This window comes from Schistocerca nitens, chromosome 3 (assembly GCF_023898315.1).
Source record: "Schistocerca nitens isolate TAMUIC-IGC-003100 chromosome 3, iqSchNite1.1, whole genome shotgun sequence".
NCBI lineage: Eukaryota > Metazoa > Arthropoda > Insecta > Orthoptera > Acrididae > Schistocerca > Schistocerca nitens.
In genome coordinates this window covers 246,485,948-246,504,946 of record NC_064616.1, presented here as the reverse complement: position 1 = coordinate 246,504,946, position 18,999 = coordinate 246,485,948, and the positions used below count along the sequence as shown (strand labels likewise).

General features: G+C 39.6%; 1 protein-coding gene across 1 annotated transcript in view; it reads right to left on the bottom strand.

The window, feature by feature from the left end:
- The window catches only part of LOC126248203 (uncharacterized), a 988,540-nt gene that overhangs the window by 357,444 nt on the left and 612,097 nt on the right, over positions 1–18,999 (bottom strand). The window contains exon 12 of the mRNA XM_049949008.1: positions 7,057–7,170. Within this exon, the coding sequence (XP_049804965.1) occupies positions 7,057–7,170 (114 nt within the window). The remainder of the gene's footprint in view (positions 1–7,056; positions 7,171–18,999) is intronic.

The following is an 18,999-nucleotide window of genomic DNA, read 5'->3' as shown; positions in this document are numbered from 1 at the left end:
CACTCGTCATACGAGTGCATAAAAACAAATCTACCGAACTGAATGCATACGAGATTCGTACCATCTGATCTCCATATAGTTTTAGTTACCTTGTGGATAAAAAAGCATAAGTCGTTAATTAATATCAGAAGCCCATTTGGAGATTTCCCAACAGCTCAGTTCATTCCATACTTGTAGGGAATCAAAAACTTGTATTTAGTCAGAAATTTTCATATATTCAGAGTGTCATAACGACAGTACACCCATGTGGCAAAAGTCATGGGACACCATCTAATTTCGTGTCGGACTTCCTTTTGCCCAGATCAGAGCAGCAACTCGACGTGCCATGGACTCAGTAAGTCGTGGGAAGTCCCCTGCAGAAATACTGAGCAATGCTGCCGTCCATAACTGCGAAAGTGTTGCCGATGCAGGATTTTATGCACGAACTAACCTCTCGATCATGTCCCATAAATGTTCGATGGGATTCATGTCTGGTGATCTGGGCGCCCAAATGATTCGCTCGAATTGTCCAGAATGTTCTTGAAACCAATCGCGAACAATCGTGGCCCGGTAATATGGTGCACTGACACCCATAAAAATTCCATCATTCTTTGGGGTGTAAATGGTATCCAAGTAATGGACCATAATTATTTACAGTTAATGGTCGGTTCAGTTGGACCAGAGGACCCAGACCATTCCATGTAAACACAGCCCACACCAATATGGAGCCACAGCCAGCTTGCACAGTGCCTTGTCGCCATCCTGGGTCCAGGGCTTCGTGCGGTCTGTGTCACACTCGTATCATGTAACCAGGTCACTGTTTGCCAGTCGTCTAGGGTCCAATCGATATGGTCACGAGGCTACAGAAGGCGCTGCAGGCGATGTCGTGATTTTAGCAAAGGCACTGGCGTCGGTCGTCTAATGCCATAGGCCATTAACGCCAAATATCGCCTCGCTGTCCAAACGGATACGTTCGTCGTACGTCCCACATTGATTTCGGGGGTTATTTCACGCAGTGTTGCTTGTCTGTTAGCACTGACAACTCTACGCAAATGCTATTACTTTGGGTCGTTAAGTGGAGGCGGTCGGCCATTGCGTTGTCCGTGGTGAGAGGTAATGCCTGAAATGTTGTATTCTCGAAAAGCTCTTGACACTGTGGATTGTGGATTTCTGAATATTGAATTCCGTAACGATTTCTGAAATACAACGTCCCATGTCTCTAGGTCCAACTACCATTCCGCTTTCAAAGTTTGTTAAAATTCCCGTCGTGCTGCCATAATCACATCGGAAACCTAATCACGTGAATCACCTGAGTACAAGTGACAGCCCTACGAATCCACTGTACTTTTATACCTTGTGTACGCCATCTGTATATGTGCATACCGTTATCCCACGACTTCCCTCACCTCAGTGTACAATTTGCACATAAATGTCCTTAACAAATCCTGCCCTTCGCCTGAATGTTGGTTTGAACACAACAGTGCCTTACTAGGTGTGGGGTTCATGTAAGTTGTATGCCGTGGTCGTTTTGTAACCGAGCGAGGTGTCGCAGTTGATAGCACACTGGACTCACGTTCAGGAGGACGATGGTTCAAATCCCCGTCCGGTCTTCCACGACTAGGTTTTCCATGATTTCCTTAAATTGCTCCAGGCTAATGTTGGGATGCTTCCTTTAAAATGGCACGGCCAATTTACTACCCCAATCCGAGATTGTGCTCCGTCTCTGATGACCTAGTTGTCGACGAGACGTTAAACTCTAATCTTCCTTTCCTGTTTTGTCTTCTTCTGAACACTGAACTGACTTAAGCTGCAAGTCATTAGGGGACCTCCAGTTTAACTTGGACTCGGAAACGGGGTGGAAGTTGGTATTTTTCTTTTTAGAAAATCACTGCCAGAGATGAAAAAAGCAGTAAGTGTCAGTCTGAAGATTAAACCGCAAAACTTTGGATTCACAGTCCAACACTTACGTGCTTAGGTACTGAGCCACACTTAATCGTCTGAAAATTTGTCACAAGAGAACTTGTGTAGGCTGTAGCCTGACGATCGTGGAAGCTTCCTCGCCTCTCGCTCATATGTAAAGTGTTACATACTATCTTTCAGACCTTTCTCGTTCTCCAACACACAAGTTTCCTTTCAGCAAAAAGCACCACTTCGCTTATATTAAACTGGAAAAGTGTTGTAATTCTTCAGGCTTTCCGATCGATCTGTTGACATCTTTGAGGTGTCCGGTATTCTACCGGATCTCAGCGTCGTTCTTGCACGATATTTCGATAACGTAACTCGTTATCTTCATCACGTGCTAGGTGAGACTACTGCTTGAGGGTTTCTGTTTCCTCCCTGAGCGGAGGAGTGGGCTGTTTAAAGGCATGCTGGCTAGGGTAGCGTCGATGTTGGCACGCTGGTCGTTCTCTGAAGCTCGTTGTTCCGCCAGCTGCAACTTCACATACGACTTGCTCCTGCGCCGCACTGGCGCTGACTGCTTTCGCTCTGAAGCGCGTTGCCCCACTTCCCCCACCACAACTCTCACTGGTGGTGGGGGGCACCGGCTGCGCGGGAGGGGAGGCTGCTGCTGGCACGCCTCTGCTCGCCTCCGAGCGTAAATCCGCGTTTCTGCCGCGTCTCCTTTTTCTTCGGCGAAGTTCCTTCCTCGTTTAAACGGCTACCGCCAATCTTTCATGCCCCGAATTCTGTATCATCTTATCGGTGCTGTTGCAACGTGAGAATACCTTGCAACCGTGCCAGTTTGCGGCATGCAATGCGCCACAGCGCGCACATGTCGCTCGGTCATTCTTATTTAGTGTGCAAGCTTGGCTGGCGTGTTTCCCACCACACTTGACACATTTTTCGTGGCAGCAGCAATACACTGAGGTGACGAAAGTCATGGGATACCTCACAATATCGCCTTGGACCTCCTTTAGCCTGGCTTCGTGCAGAAACTTGACGTGCCGTAGACTCAATAAGTCGTTTGGAAGTCCCCCTACTGAAATACTGAGCCACGTTGTCACTGCAGCTGTCTATAATTGTGAAAGTGTTGCCGGTGCATGATTTTGTGCACGAACTGACCTGTCGATTATGTCTCATAAATGTTCGATGTTCTGGGTGGCCAAGTCATTCGCTCGAATTGTCCAGAATGTTTTTAAAACCACTCGCGAACAGTTGTGGCCCAGTGACATGGCCATATTGTCATCCGTAGAAATTCCATACACGAATGCTTCCAAATGATGTCAAAGTAGCCGAACATTTACATTTCCAGTCAATGATCGTTTCAGTTGGACCAGAAGACCCAGTACATTCCCTGCAAACACAGACCATACCATAATGGAGTCACCACCAGCTTGCGCACTGCCTTGTTGATAACTTGGGTCCGATACTTCTCTTACCAGCTTAAACTGGGACTCATCTGACTAGGTCACGGTTTTCCAGTCGTCTAGGATCCAACAGATATGATCACAAAAACAAAAAGGTTCAAATGGCTCTGAGCACTATGGGACTTAACTTCTGAGGTCATCAGTCCTATAGAACTTAGAACTACTTAAACCTACCTAACCTAAGGACATCACACACATCCATGCCCGAGGCAGGATTCGAACCTGCGACCGTAGCGGTCGCGCGGTTCCAGACTGAAGCGCCTATAACCGCTCGGCCACTTCGGCCGGCTATGGTCACAAGCCCAAGAGAGGCTCTCTAGGCAATGTCGTGTCCATGGTGAGTGGTAAAGCCTCAAATGTGGTATTCACTCACGACATTGTGGTGGATGTTGTAATATTGAATTGCTTAACGATTTCCGAAATGGAATGTCCCGTGCCTCTAGTTCCAACATTTCACGTTCAAAGTCTCTTAATTCCCGGCGTGCGGCCTTAAACCGAGAAACCTTTTCACATGAACCACCTGATTACAAATGACAGCTGCGCTAATGCACTGCCCTTTTAGACCTTGTGTACGTGGTACTACTGCCATCTATATATGTTCGTATCGCTATTCCATGACTTTTGTTGCCTCAGTGTATTTTGCCACTTGGCCTTCCTCTTGGCACCTGAAGCACTTGAGCTTGGAGATGAGTTCCGCGGAGAGAGGCTTGGTGATCTCGAAGACTTGGTCAATTTCCTTCCTCTGCCTCTGCCTCTGGCTCTCAGCTGTGTCCACGGCCAAGAAAAACAGCGGTGGTTTCTTCTAGCTCCTCTTATTATGCAGCCTAATAGCCACATCTCCAAAACTTTTGCGGACTGTGTCCATGCTACACAGCCACGGCAGCCCTCTGAGGAGTGTCTTAGTTATAGTCGCTTTCCTCTTCTTCTGCTGCTGTTGCGCACTTTGTGGCGCAGAGACGGTGTACCCGTCGGGAGAGGCTTGAGTGCCTCGTAGTCGGACAGGTAATCCACTTGCACCTTCAACATTCGATAGCTGTTTACGCATGTAGCGCTGATCTCGCTCGTCGCAGTGTCCTCAAAGAAGTACAACCAGTCTTCACCCTGGTATTCGATGTAGAAAAGTGGAGATGGTGTTCTTGGGTCATGGTTATTCTGCTCTGTGCCACTAGAATCACTTGCCGCCTGTAGAGGTTCCACGTCTTCGAAGAGGTTGTGGCGGAAAGCGTCACACTCGGCGGCTCCGCCATCCTTCGCGGTGGTCCCCGGTTTGTCTTCCGAGTTTCGTCTTGCTGGTTGATCGTCGATCGACTCGTCAGCTGGTTTATCGGCTGACTCTGTGGGAATCGTCGCCGACGGGCACAACACCGACTTGGGTGCCTTTCCGTGACGTTTGCTCTCACCCATGATGCGTGCACACCTACACGACAATTTCCTTATTCGTTGTGAAAACAGGAGACACGGCAATTTTACCGGATGTGCGCGGTATACAAGTCCGTCTACTCAGCCTTCTCTCACAAGGGAACCTCCCCATCGCACCCCTCCTCAGATGTAGTTATAAGTTGGCACAGTGGATAGGCCTTGAAAAACTGAACACAGATCAATCGAGAAAACAGGAAGAAGTTGTGTGGAACTATGAAAAAAAAATAAGCAAAATATACGAACTGAGTAGTTCATGCGCAAGATAGGAAACATTAAGGATGGTCTGAGCTCAGGAGCGCCGGGGTCCCGTAGTTAGCGTGAGCAGCTGCGGAACGAAAGGTCTTTGGTTCAAGTCTCCCTCGAGTGAAAATTTTAATTTTTTAGTTTGACAATTATCTGTCCGTCCGTCCGTCCGATGCGAGGTAACTGCGCCGTAGTATGGGGACGCTACACCTAAACAAACATCGAAACACACGACGTCAGTCGACTACAACGCACGGAAGAGAGAGTATTCCTGCTAACGAGGCTCCCTGGCTGGCAGTTGACTGTTCGCTACTTTGGACGAGACTGCATTAAATACGTGAGATGTATTTCGTGGGCAATATGAATCCAGCAAATATAGCGGACGGACGGAAAGCTAATAATTGTCTGAAAATAAAAAATTAAACTTTTCACTCGAGGGAAAACTTGAACCAAGGACCTCTTGCTCCGCAACTGCTCACGCTAACCACGGGACCACGGCGCTCCTGAGTTCACATTATCCATGATGTTGCATATCCCGCACATGGACTACTCAGTTTGTATATTTTGCTTATTTTTTTCATAGTTCCACACAACTTCTTCCTGTTATCTCGATTGATCTGTGTTCAGTTTTTCAAGGCCTATCCACTGTGCCAACTTATAACTACATCTGAGGGGGTGCGATGGGGAGGTTCCCTTGTCAGCAGTAGAGGAGCGCTCATCAGCAGTTATGCATGTTTGATGGAACATTGCACCGTACTTCTGAACAACACATGCATTGGAATATCCTATTTATCTACTGACACCGGGCAAGCGACTTTCAGGTGAAATGTCTCCCCTGTACAGAAATATACGTAATGCACTTAGGAGTGCAGATTGTAGACATATGGCTGACGGCATGAAAATTGTGGAAGTTTGGGTCTGGCCGTGGGGTGGGCTCGGATCGCCTAATCGTAAGGTGACCATACGCGATAAACGGGAAAACCGGGTTCGTTTCCTGTCCGACACGAACTTTCATTGTCGTCATTACATTACAAAGCTGATGGTATGCGAATACCATGATCTTCCTCAACTAACCATTTCCAACGTCAATGTATAGTCATTTAGTGAAACCACAGTAAATCTAAAGCTGTATTTCTGGATGTGCTTCAAAACCTGATCATGATTGCCTGTCCGAAGTTGCAACCCATTGTACATACGAACTTAATTCAAAAGTAACTGGAGTTTATGATAACTGACAAATTTTGTCCACATCATTCACAGTTACAAACACTATGGCGAAGTTGGAAACATGTGTCAAAGAATTATGTTTACAAAGTTAAAATAATAATGCTTCATTATTTTATGTACTAAAATATTATAAAATTGGGACAAGTTTGATTCCAGGTCCATCACAGCCTTAATGTGTCACACACAATCAACTTACAAAATTATAACTCTTTCAATGTGGTCTGTGTACCTATGAAACACTATGGATTTCGGCACTTTGTCACAGGATGAAAGATATATGGTTTGGAATTCTAATTACTTTTCTTAAATTACTTCATTTCATCCAACTTCTCATTTTGGAAAGTAAATTTAAAATTTAGATTATTACATTACATATATTCATTTGTAGGAACCAAATTAATGAATGGACATGAGAAGAACACATGGAAACCAAACAATATCAAAAAATGCATGAAGCAGCAAAACAGTCACATTCAGGTATACTATGGATCAGAGCATTTACTTTGAAATTTACTGCACAAGTATAATGCTGCAACTGTAAATAGTTTGTGTTTAGTTGACTAAACTGAGTTCAAAAATAAGTCCCAGTTCTCTTCTATTCTGTAACTAAATACCATCTTTGACTTTTTTCATATTAAATCTGAGTGAGTAAGACTGTGTGCCTATATATGTGCTTGAATGCGTACACATGGAGGTGCATGCACCTATATCTGTGCTGCAGGGTAAGTACCATTGCATTTAAACTCCATTTGACTAACTTACACTAGTTTGCAGCATTTGACTACCAATCGAATGTGGAATATTCAAGTTATTATATTACCTTGCAGCGTGTAAAAACTACACGACTTTCCAGATCTTGAAGAGACAATAGGGGCCGACCATCACCATCAGGCTCCATCAATCCTGTACCTGTGGCCATGTCCCGGTAAGCCAGCTGCCAAACATTCAAAATTAATTCTATCACTTCTGCTTCTAAAATAAGGTGTAGTAGTAATTCAGCAACACAGAGGAAATTCAAGTAATTAAAATGTGTGAAATGATATGTAACTTCTGTAATAATAGTATTATTTTGTATCAGAAATCATGAAAAAATTGAAGAGCATATTTAGAAAATGATGTATCTCCGACAAATGAAAATTTACAGCAAACGAATTTTAATTAACGTGTTTCACATTGAACCATGGAGCAGCCTGGTACATGGCTTTGTTTCTATGCCCTCAATGTGGAAATAATAGAAAGAAATGTCATAGTTCTTAGGATGTGTTTTAGAAGATACATTTTTGGTTTTCGAGTTAAATCACTCCACCCTGAAACAAAGCAACAGGATTTGTCTGTTTATTGTTATTAAAACGTGTACAATGTTTATCAGTTTACCTTAAAAAACAAGCATGTCGAACACTGTTGAATTTGCTGGGTTTAAGAAAAAGGTTTTAGTCTGAAAGTGGCGAAAATAAATGTAAAACTTGATACAAAGATTCAACGATTATTTCCTTTGTAATTACGTTCACTTAGACTGAAAATACAACACCTTATCATATAGCAACTTGGCATAATGTCTGTCAGACAACCCCTAATTTACTTTAAAACTGTTCACATTACCCACTTTGCCAAAGGTCGTAAACATGCTGCGAAACGTAGCACCACATACTTTTACATTACTCCTACAGCATATTCACACAAAATCTGCCACTGAAAACTGCTGCCACTGACTATCTTCAATTTTTTTCTTGCACTTTTCAGTATTGTGATAGCGTAATTGATAAAAATATTATGTTGGAGTTTACATTTATGAATATAATCCAATGAATGAAAATTTGGCAACGTTCTAGCTGCAATTTTACTAGTTGGCGACATCCATCAATGTGTTTGGAAACCAGCGTGGGCTGACGATCATCAGGCGCTAATCTTTGCATTTTATCTTTACACTTCCGCCGTTCTCATGAATTAAGTAGCCTCAGTCTGGTATGCTGAGTTGATATTTTCTGTATGTCGTGTTTGAACGTGATAATATTACATAAAAGTGATAAAATCCGCAGAAAACTTTACATGTCACTACTGGCTTGATGATCACTGGTCTCGTATGTAATCAACAATGAAGTGTCAAAATACCACAACACACTGAGAATAGTGTTCCTGTTGTCCTGCATAGAAATGTAACAATTTGGATATAAAGGATGATTCCTACTACAAGGTCACAGTCATATTCTTTTCCCATCCTTGTCATTAAGTCTGTGTATGTGAATTACTTTATTATTTTTTTTCTTAAATTGTAGTACCAAGACATATACAATATCCTATGGATAAATGAAAGTAAAACAGCTACTACTGGATAGATCACTTTCGAAATGACACTCATTCTCCAACACAGTTTTAAACAGAAAATGCTGTTTCAAAAATAAAATAGCAAGTAAAATGAAAGAAAAAATACGTATAGCGAAGTTTTTGTAACAAAAATGTAACATTAGTCTGAGACGGAGATACATGAGTTAGAAAACAAGCTCTTCAATTTTTGTACTCTACTCTGTATTCTAAAATCAATGTAGAATTGCAGTATGGCTATTCTGTGGTATCTTCTACAAATCATCACGTTTCATCCCATAATGTTCAAGCAGTTACTACTGAATTGCGGTCACAGCTGGAATAGAAGATTTTAAGTGTTATTATTGAGCAGTAATCTTTTTATTAAATAAATCACTATAAAATTGTTTATGAACTCAAAGAGTGTTCGGCAAAAGATTGAAATCTGAGTCTTGAAGCTCTTTGCTAATGTTAAGAACAGTTCAGGAACAACAATTACATTAATAAGTATCTTCATTTATTTAGTCATGAGCTACAATCAATCCAAAAATGTATATTACAAAGATAACACCATACCAGTTATATTATTAGTATCCCACACAAGAAATCAGAGTCAAAATAAATTTACCTATATATTGGAAATATAATTTCACTAAAATATATCAGCTATTGCTTTTTTCCTAATATTGTGCATGATTTAGCTAATTTTGTAACTCTTTCATCATATTCATACAACATTCAGTGTGATGACTATACTAAGTTCAAATGCCTTAATGTAAATAAATGGAAATCAAAAATGAAATCTGAAAAAAGCCACGATAAGGTATACCATGCTTAGTTTCACTTCAATTCAGATTAACTATTTGTTAAAAACAACTGTTTTTGACCAGTACAAAGAATCACTTTTTTATTTAAAAAAAAGTGCTAGGTGTGACATCTTATCTGCAAATATATATTTATACGACTATATAAGCACGGATTCCTGACTGAAAATGATGGAGTATGAGATCCTATGAACGTGTGTCCGGACATTCATTGTTGCCACGGTAGATGGCGCTGTCGAATGGCAATTCCTCTGACCAAGTGCCGTGGGTTCCTCGTGAAATGTAGGCTGTGTGATTGACGCAGCGTGCTGTAATAAGGACAATCGTCCGGTATTCACGTAGGCAACAAGCCACGTAAAAGGGCATTACATATGTAATGTGGTTGATGTCTGTGAGGGTATTGGTTTTGATATACCTGTAGCCGTGCTGACTCTGGACCGTTTCCATCTGCTTGGCCGTACATAAACATCATCTCGGCTTGTTCCCGACATGAATACCGGACAATTCTGCAGCTTACAATGCGCTGCGTCAATCACACAGCCTGCAGCACACAAGGAAGACACAACACGTGATCAGAGGACCTTTCACTCATCACCATCTACCGTGGCAACGATGCATTTCTGGACACATGTCCATAGGACCTTTTTTCCTCCATTTGAACCTTTTTTCCTTCATTTCCAGTAAGGAATCCATCCCTGCAGTTTATCACTTTTATTGATGTTCACCCTATATATAGGCTGTTCTATTTGTTTTGCTCACACACAATAACTTTTTTCTGGTGCGTTAAATGAAAAATTGTTTCTACCGATGTTTTTTGACATCATTGGGTAGTTCTTGCCGAGGCTTTACGTTTTATGTATCCCCACAGATATAGGATATACGAGGCAGAGGTTAAATTTTTTAAGTGGAACCATGTAGATTTTATTCGAGAATGCACTCACCCTCTCCAAGAGCTATTCAAAAATGTATGACACTGTACCATTTTATCCACGCAACTAGTGGCTATGGAAATGATAAATAATACATAACTTCTCTAATTTAAATATCACTTCAGTGCATTTCATTAACTAAATTATTTAACTTCTTTCAGGAGCGTTTCAACATTTTACAAATTACCAATAAACATTGAATGCAACAGTACAGGCATTCTACAGTAACGGGATCTTGTTATTGTACAGTAAGGTATAATAGTACTTATGACAATTGCAGACGTAACATGGCCCTTTGTAGTAATTTTTACTGTGTTGCTACCACTGCATGAAAAATAGAGCGTTTATACCACATGTTCAAAATGGTGACCACTGGCATTCATGCACAAAGTCGTTCTGTCGATAAAGGACGTGCTACATCGCATACTACTTCTTCTGTGATGGCCGAACAAGCATCAATAATGCGTTGCTGCATGCCCTCTGGTGTTGTTGGAACATTTTGGTAGACAGCATCCTTGACTGCTCTCCTCAGACAATAAGGACCGAAGATCGGCCAGGCTAATTAACTGGCCTAGCACGTCCAATCCACCTATTAGGGTATTTACGATCCAGAATTCGTCGTGCTCGTAAGGCGCTATCTGCAGGGCATCCATCATGCTGATATCGCATGACCATCCACTGATTCAGAGGTACTGTGTCCAAGAGAAGAGGAAGAGTGTGTCTTAAATATCGGGCATATTGTTTACCGTTTTGGTTGCTATTTACAAAGAAAGGGCCAATAATAATATGTCCAACAATTCTGCATCAAACATTAACGTTCCATGGACGCTGATGTTCTAGCCGTCGTGGCCATCGCGGATTTTTGATGGATAAATAATGCATATTTCTCATACTGACAATTCCTTGTTCGAGAATGACGCCTTGTCGGTAAAAACATCTGAGAAGAAATTACGATTAGTTAGAAGTTGTTGCTGAGCCCACTTGCAAAACTGAACCCCATTGTTGAAGTCATTTCGGTGAAGTTCTGGGTGTAAATGAACATGCTAAGGATGGAATTTATGTAGTTGCAGAATGCGATGTGCACTTTCTTTCGAGACGCCAAATTAATGTTGAATTCGTCGTGTGCTGACTTGAGGATTCACTGCTACGGCAGCGAGCACAGCGACCTCAGCAGCTTCGTCTTTTCCTGTTTTACGACGATTTCGAGGATTGCATTTAAAGTTCCCGTTTCACGTAGACGAGAAATGAGACGACCAAACATCCAACGAGAAGGCGTTGGCTTGTCAGGGAATCGTCTGCTGTACAGTAGTTGTGCCTGAACAGAATTTCGCCGCCTACAGCTAATTAGAGTGCGGGTATGGTATGTGCAGTAGAGTACAAGATAGACATAATAACGTAATAATTATTATGTTCACTAACAGTAATGAATATAAAACTTAAGTTACTGAATTAGTTCCTGCCAAAGTAATTTCTCTGTAGATCAGCAGCTTTTCTTCCTTATCATAATGCGTGTACATCATACACTTTTGCATAACAAAAATTGTATTCACAATGTGTACTATCGCCATACGGTTACTAAGTTACTCTGATGCATTACTACACTGGTATGCAGTGTACCGTACGCTAAAGCAGGGAGGGGAGGGGGGGGGGAGGAGTACTTGTGTTTACATGAGTCAGAAATCATAAACAAAACCCACACCTCTGCTACAGCTCTACACTGTGTACGTTATGTGTACAATCAGCGTAGTAAAGAGTTCGGTTTATTCACATCCTGTGCACTCTTTATCGTTTGTACATGTACATTTTATTAACAAAAATGGTACAGTGTGATAAATTTTTGTATAGCTCTTGGAGAGGGTAAGTGTATCCTTGAATAAAATTCACATGGTTCCATTTAAATATTTAACCTCTACCCATATCTCTTACACCTTCGAGGAAAGATAAAATGCATACCCTCAGCAAGAACTACTCAGTGATGTTAAAATACAGCAGTTAGAACAATTTTTCATTTAAAACATCAGAAAAAAGTTATTTTGAGTGAGCAAGATAAATGGGACACCCTGTATTGATGATCTACTATCTCCTTTCCTTAGTACTACGCAATGACTATCTGGAAGAAATTCCAGGGCACTCATTGGGATATAGGTTTTCTACCTCTAATATTTTGTTAGATACTATAGTAGACTTCCCAACTTCAAAGTCGGTGAGGTTTTACTCTTTTGTTTCCTGGCAGCTCTAAAAACATGGCAACTTTGCCACTTTCCTAAGATCTCACGGAAGAAATTTATGGCAGTATCTTCAAATAAAGCACACGACCTTTTAATAAGGGTGCTATAAGAAATACGTTCATTAGCTAGTTGTCTTTAAGTGACAATGGAAGCAAATCGGTTGACTATAATGGAAAACATATATCTTGGGTTTTCTCCCTGGTTGTGGCCAAGTGGCCACTGTCTAATTTCAAGTTCTTATCAGTATGGCTACGAAGTTTTTCGCGACGTATTTCTTGAGTAAAAATCTCTCGGTGTACATGCCGCGTCAAATCAGGATAAAACTCCAAGCTTTCGACTACTACCTCCATGGTCGTCGTCAGGGAGGTAGTGGTCGAAAGCTTGGAGTTTTATCCTGATTTGACGCGGCATGTACACCGAGAGATTTTTACTCAAGTTCTTATCAGTGTTATAAACATACTACATTTTTCTCACTATACAACAATGTATTTGTGCATGCTTAAATGGACTGAGACATTTCCTATGAATTTTTTGAATATTAAAACTATCTACTGTCTAAGGTTTATATTATTTAACCTTCGTTAATTGCTGGTTTAAGGCAATAAATGACACATTTTGCTACTAAGACTGTCAAAATCTTGATCCATGCAATGGTAGAAGAAAACTACGGTATTACTTGTTTGTCACCTCTGAGGTTGCGAAACATTTTTACCAGTACGTTGCAACATTATATTACTGTGAAGCCAACACTGAAGTAAAGTATAGAGGTCTATATCTAAAAGGAACAAATGTTTAACAAGATCATATTTACATGGGTGCTTTTTAAGATTTAATTAAAGTTAATCAAATGACTAAATTAAAATTATTAAAATGAGGAAGTGTCTAATTTTTCACATTTTCTTAAATAGTTTGAAAGAATTAACTTTGTTCCGGAGAAAATGTTCCAATTACAGTTATGATGTGATTATTACAAGTATATACATGGGACATATTCATATGAAAATATAATTGCAGAGGAATATATTTTTCTAGACCTCTTGTGTCACTCTAGCATTGCCTCGGCTTATGCAGACACTTTAATTCATAAGAAAACATTCTATGAAGTATGTGTACACATCATAATTCAAGATGAAGTAAATGATGAATTTTGATGTTAAAGCAAACTGAAACATGAAGATGTCCATTAATAGTTCCTTCAGTTTCCATTAATTGCTCTTAATGGCTCTTAGCACAATTTTATAGGAAGTTTAGCGTCACCAGCTTCTTATGGATTTGTAATTTTCCCAATCTATTCAAGGGTGATTAAAGTCTCCTCCTTCTATAAAGGCATAGCTTGGTAGTATATGTGATTATGAATTTACATTTTCTCTGATGACACTGGTTACTTCAGCAGATGAGACTCTACGCCAAAAGAAGGATCCACCTGGAACTTTTATCCTATTAATAATTTATCCATTTTTCTGGTTGTTGACATCCGTGACAGTGGATTATATTATTTTCAGAAATGCAACAACCAGTCACTTTTTTTATATATTTTTATTTATGCCAGTACCCGTCCATGACTCATCCTACGTCGTCCTAGCCAGAACATGAGCATTGAAGTGAGAGCATTTGCATTCTTGATAGTCTATTTTGATAATGTAAGAGGCAGTCAAATGAAAACGAGACGTACGGAAAAAGAAAATAAACTGTTTATAATTACAAAAGAAATCGCCATAACCGTTAAATAATTTATCCCACTGTGAAACAAGACCATCAGTGCCTTTATGGAAAAAATGTTTGCGGTTGCCTGTGGAACCATGATTGTATCCAGGCGTGCACCTCTTCTTCCAAAGCAAATCGACCGCCACGAATGTCTTTCGTCACGGCTCCAAAAATATGGAAATCACACGGGAAGAGATCGCGACTGTATGGAGGATGATAAGGGCTTCCCAGCGAAACTGCTACAGCGTAGTCAAACAACCTTGTTAACATGTGGGCGAGCATATCCTAAAACAGAATGTCACCCGTCAGTTTTTTGGGCGTTTGGACCTGAAGGTGCACTTAATTTTTTTCAAAGTGTCCACTTACTGCTGTGCATTAATTAAGGCGCCGTTTCGCAGAAAATCAATGAGCAATATGCTCTTCCAGTAAAAGACAAAGGTCATCATGACTTTCCCGGAGCAGGCGTGCCTGTTATTTCCACTTCTCTGCAGACGTTTCACCGGGAAACCTTTACACATCCACCTTTATGTCCTGATCTCTCCTATGAGAGTTCCAGATTGCTGGAGCCCTGAAGAAAGGCATTCGTGGCCGTCGATTTGCTTCAGACGAACAGATGCACGCCTGGGTGTAGTCATGCTTCCATTGGGAACCAAAATCTTTTTCTATGAAGGCGGTGACAATCTCGTCTCACAGTGGGATAAATGTATGAACAGTTACGGCTATCACTTTTGAAGTAATAGACAATTTACCTACATTTTTCTGTCACGTTTTCATTTGACTGCCCCTTATACCCTGTATACGTTGTATGTTGATGTCAGGTCATTCACATTGTTCGCATATTCAACAAACATGTGTAATTTTTTTGTCTTCCACATGAAGAGATCAAAAGACATCTGAGCGCTGGGAAGGCTCTGATCCTTCTTCTTTATAGATAACTTTTTCTAAATGATATGCTCCTCAAAATGCTAATTTTACGCAATATGTTCTCAAAAGAAAACGAAATAAAAATGTATATTGACTTAACAGTGATGACCAACAACGATTAAGAAGTTGTTAAAATAGTGGAAAATAGCTTTTAATTTTGGCCAATAACACTAGTTTTGTTATTTAAGGAAACAGAGTCCCACACAGAGAAATACAAACCATATTCAAACGGAATGAAGAATCATATTCCACAGGATTTCATTGCCACTGGTAATTCAAACAAAATTTAGTGATGTGGTCAAACAACTACAAAAGGTTAAGGCTTTTGACAAAGTCTGTGAAATGCTTGGACACTGTAAGAGTAAAGAGTAGTATAAAGCAGAGTGATTTGAATATGAAGTTAATGTGGAAGAATGAAGACCAGGAATATATGTGAGAAATTCTAGAAAACATTTATTATAATAAAAATTACAGAAATTAAAAACAATGTGTGAGTGAACCTTATTCTATGTCATCCAAATGTCATATCAATATTTGAGTACAAATTATTGACTTAAAACTGAGATTTTCAGCATAGGAACTGCTTCTTTGCTGAAGGTCTAAAGAACGAACTTATATTCTCAAAAGCTTAAGAACTGCTTAATGACAACTGGTTTTCAATAATTAAAAGATTGTTTCTTGAAAACTGATTGTATCAGACATCCATGTGAAGTAAATAAATCAAATGATGCAATGAGAAGTAACATATGCTTCATATAATGAGCTATTTAACTAACTTTTTCATTTCAGGTCACATTGTCAAACTAGTCAGTGAACTTGTTTGGGGGAATCTCATGATACAGAACAGTAAGCACAACTTGATATGAAGCAGGAGAAATATCTATATATCTAGCTATCTTTTTATGTATCTATTGATCTATCTGCCTAATTCTACCTATGTATCTATCTATCTATCTATCAAAAAGCCATATTAGAGTCAAATATCAGTGACAAAATTGCATTCCAATGCAATGATTTATTAAACAATTATAAAATGAATTGACATACTGAATGTGGAGAAAAGTTATTTGCTTTCGCCATAATACCCCATTATCTGTTCATGCCAAAAACAAATGGATGTTTGGTATTGTGTGAGTGAATTTTTTAAATTATTCACAGCTACCATTCAGCGTCTGATGTCACTCTCTTCTTGTTTAGTCTCATTATCACATTATCTGGAAAGCAAAAAGCTTGAAATTGTGTTTGCTAGTTCACTGGGTCATTATTTTCTTGATACTATCAATTACAGAGTATTCAGAGTATTGTGGTGAGTCTGTCTTACATTTGTGAAACAAAATATATAATTTGGCTGGGGACATGCTGTCCCACACGCTGCCTCAAGTTTCTTGGTGCACGAATATTGTATTAGAGAGTTACTATACGTAAGAAACTCTTTATTTATCTGTTTCCATTACTGATACTTACTTTCGATATTTTCTAATCATCTGGGGTACTACCACATTAAGGTTATTAAAAAAAAAACGAAGTTTCATCATATATGAGTCTGAGTCAAAGGTAAGCTGCACATTTGTATCAGTTTCTTTGTTTTCCTTACTTTCTGTTATAGTCAAACTCAAATTTCATTACTGTATCAGTTTTTCAAATAATATTACTCTCTATATCTATTCTGTTTTAATAACAGTACTTTGGCTAATAATTACAAACAATACAACAATGGTGACACTTGGCATTTCATTTATACATGATGTGTTAATGCATTATTTAGGAAAACTAATATGTATTTACGTTCTCAAGAAGTTACTCACAGAATAAATTATAAAAAGAATGAGAACCTGTTTTAGTACAAGAACTATTTATAAAAGAAACAAGTTCATGAACTAATTGCTCAGTTGCAGACCCTGAAAGACATAAACAATTAAACTGGCACATAAGATACAGTGTCGCAATATTTATATGCAATGAGAGTATCATATAGATGAATTCATGAAACTAACAATAAGTTTATAACAAACAAATGATAGATTATTCATGAAACATGCATATAGGAAAAGAGCGTTACATTATGTGGAGGATTTAACTACTACTATTTTCGGTATTTGTCCCTGACAGATCACATGGACTGCAATTGTTGTTTTCTGCAACATTCACCTGCATTCTTCTTTGTGTAAGATCTTAGCCACTACATTTTATGCAACTGCTATTAAATCTGGTTTTAATAACACAGTAAAGGAGAGAGAGTTTACAGGAGAAGCAGCAACTGATGTATTTTTGGAAATGTGATAGTCATAAGTGTTTAATGGTGCTGAGTATTTGATATTAGCATACTAATTATTTTATCTTCAATTGAACAACGAATGCACAAAATAAGGATTGTATCCATATGCTACCATAAGATGAATATTGCCATAGCATCTGTATTGTCTCATATGATGCAGTGAATTATAATATATGGCTAGTAGTGCACTGGCTTCACTTAGACTACCTGTCAATATTTGTAGTTGATATTAATGATGTTAAGGAAGTGTTAAAACTTCGTTATTAATAAAAATGTTAGTGCATAGATAGGAATGCTTTAAATTAATTTCCAAATCAAGCTCCAATTGTGAATTCATTGTGTCTGCGTTGCAAAATTTCCTTACTCTGTTAAGCATTGGCTTTTGTTTATGACCTTCTTCTTAAAATTGTAAATTTTTCTGATTACGTTGTGGAACAGCTGGATGGAGGTTCTGAGGCTGTGCGAGGCTCCAGTTAGGCTTACGTACATATCCACGATTCTTAATGCAAGCTGTACATCACCAAAATAGAGTGTTTAATGATATGGTACTGGAGCATTGCAGTTAGTACCATATTAGAGTAAGTCAACAGAGGTTCCGAATGTTGCAACTGTGGCAGTCACTAAAAATCGTCAGCAGATCCCAATTCTCGTAAGACAATTAGTGACAGAAGAAGTATAGGACTTTATTAGGGCTATGAATGTCAAATATAGCTTGTCAAATATAGCTTGAATGCAGACGGCCTTTGTTTGGATCTTGAGGAATCACATCAACGTCGTCATGCACACCCAACATATCTAGCCTCATATTAGCTCTGGGACTACTTTTCCTAATCAGATTCCTACTCTAGGTAGCTGAAAACTGTACTGTGACGTATGAATAACATTGTGATGAAGTAGGGGAATGGAAAACTCCTGCTGGTGCCTTTGTAGGGAGGAAAATTATCAACGACAGAAAACATCCCTTAAATTATGTTGCTCTTCCAGAATGTGCTAATAATATTGTCCTCTAATCGAGGTTATTGCAGGCATCAGATTGTAATGGACTGTGGAAGGTAGAAACTCAAGGTTTATGAAGGGAGTTCATACAACAACTGTTTTTCCAACTAAAGCCAGTTGATGAGACAAAGTGGAATGAGTTCCATTCAACCTATCTAGATGCTCAATTATGGAGCCCTAGTCAACAGTACAAAATTACTTAGGCTTACAAAAGACTGTCAAACACCACTGAGTGGTGAGAGTGACTCCTGGGCTCTAACTTCCATGAAAAATAGCAACTAATTTTCAAGGATAAGGGCAAAGGAGTAGCTAAATAATCAGGGAACAATTAAGAATCATCCCACATTACTATTACAGACGACAGAAGAGGAAGTTACTTTCCTACTGCCAACAGATCTTTACCTGGGTGAAGAACAATACAGGTGCATATTGGGTGTTCTGTGATAATTATTAGTCTTTTCGAATCTGTAATGGAAATAATGTCGACCAAATGACCCAGAGTGGAACACTCTATCAACACTTTTGATAATCTAAGCATTTGTCATTACTCACATAGCGGATCTGTACCTGAGATGCTGGTGGTTG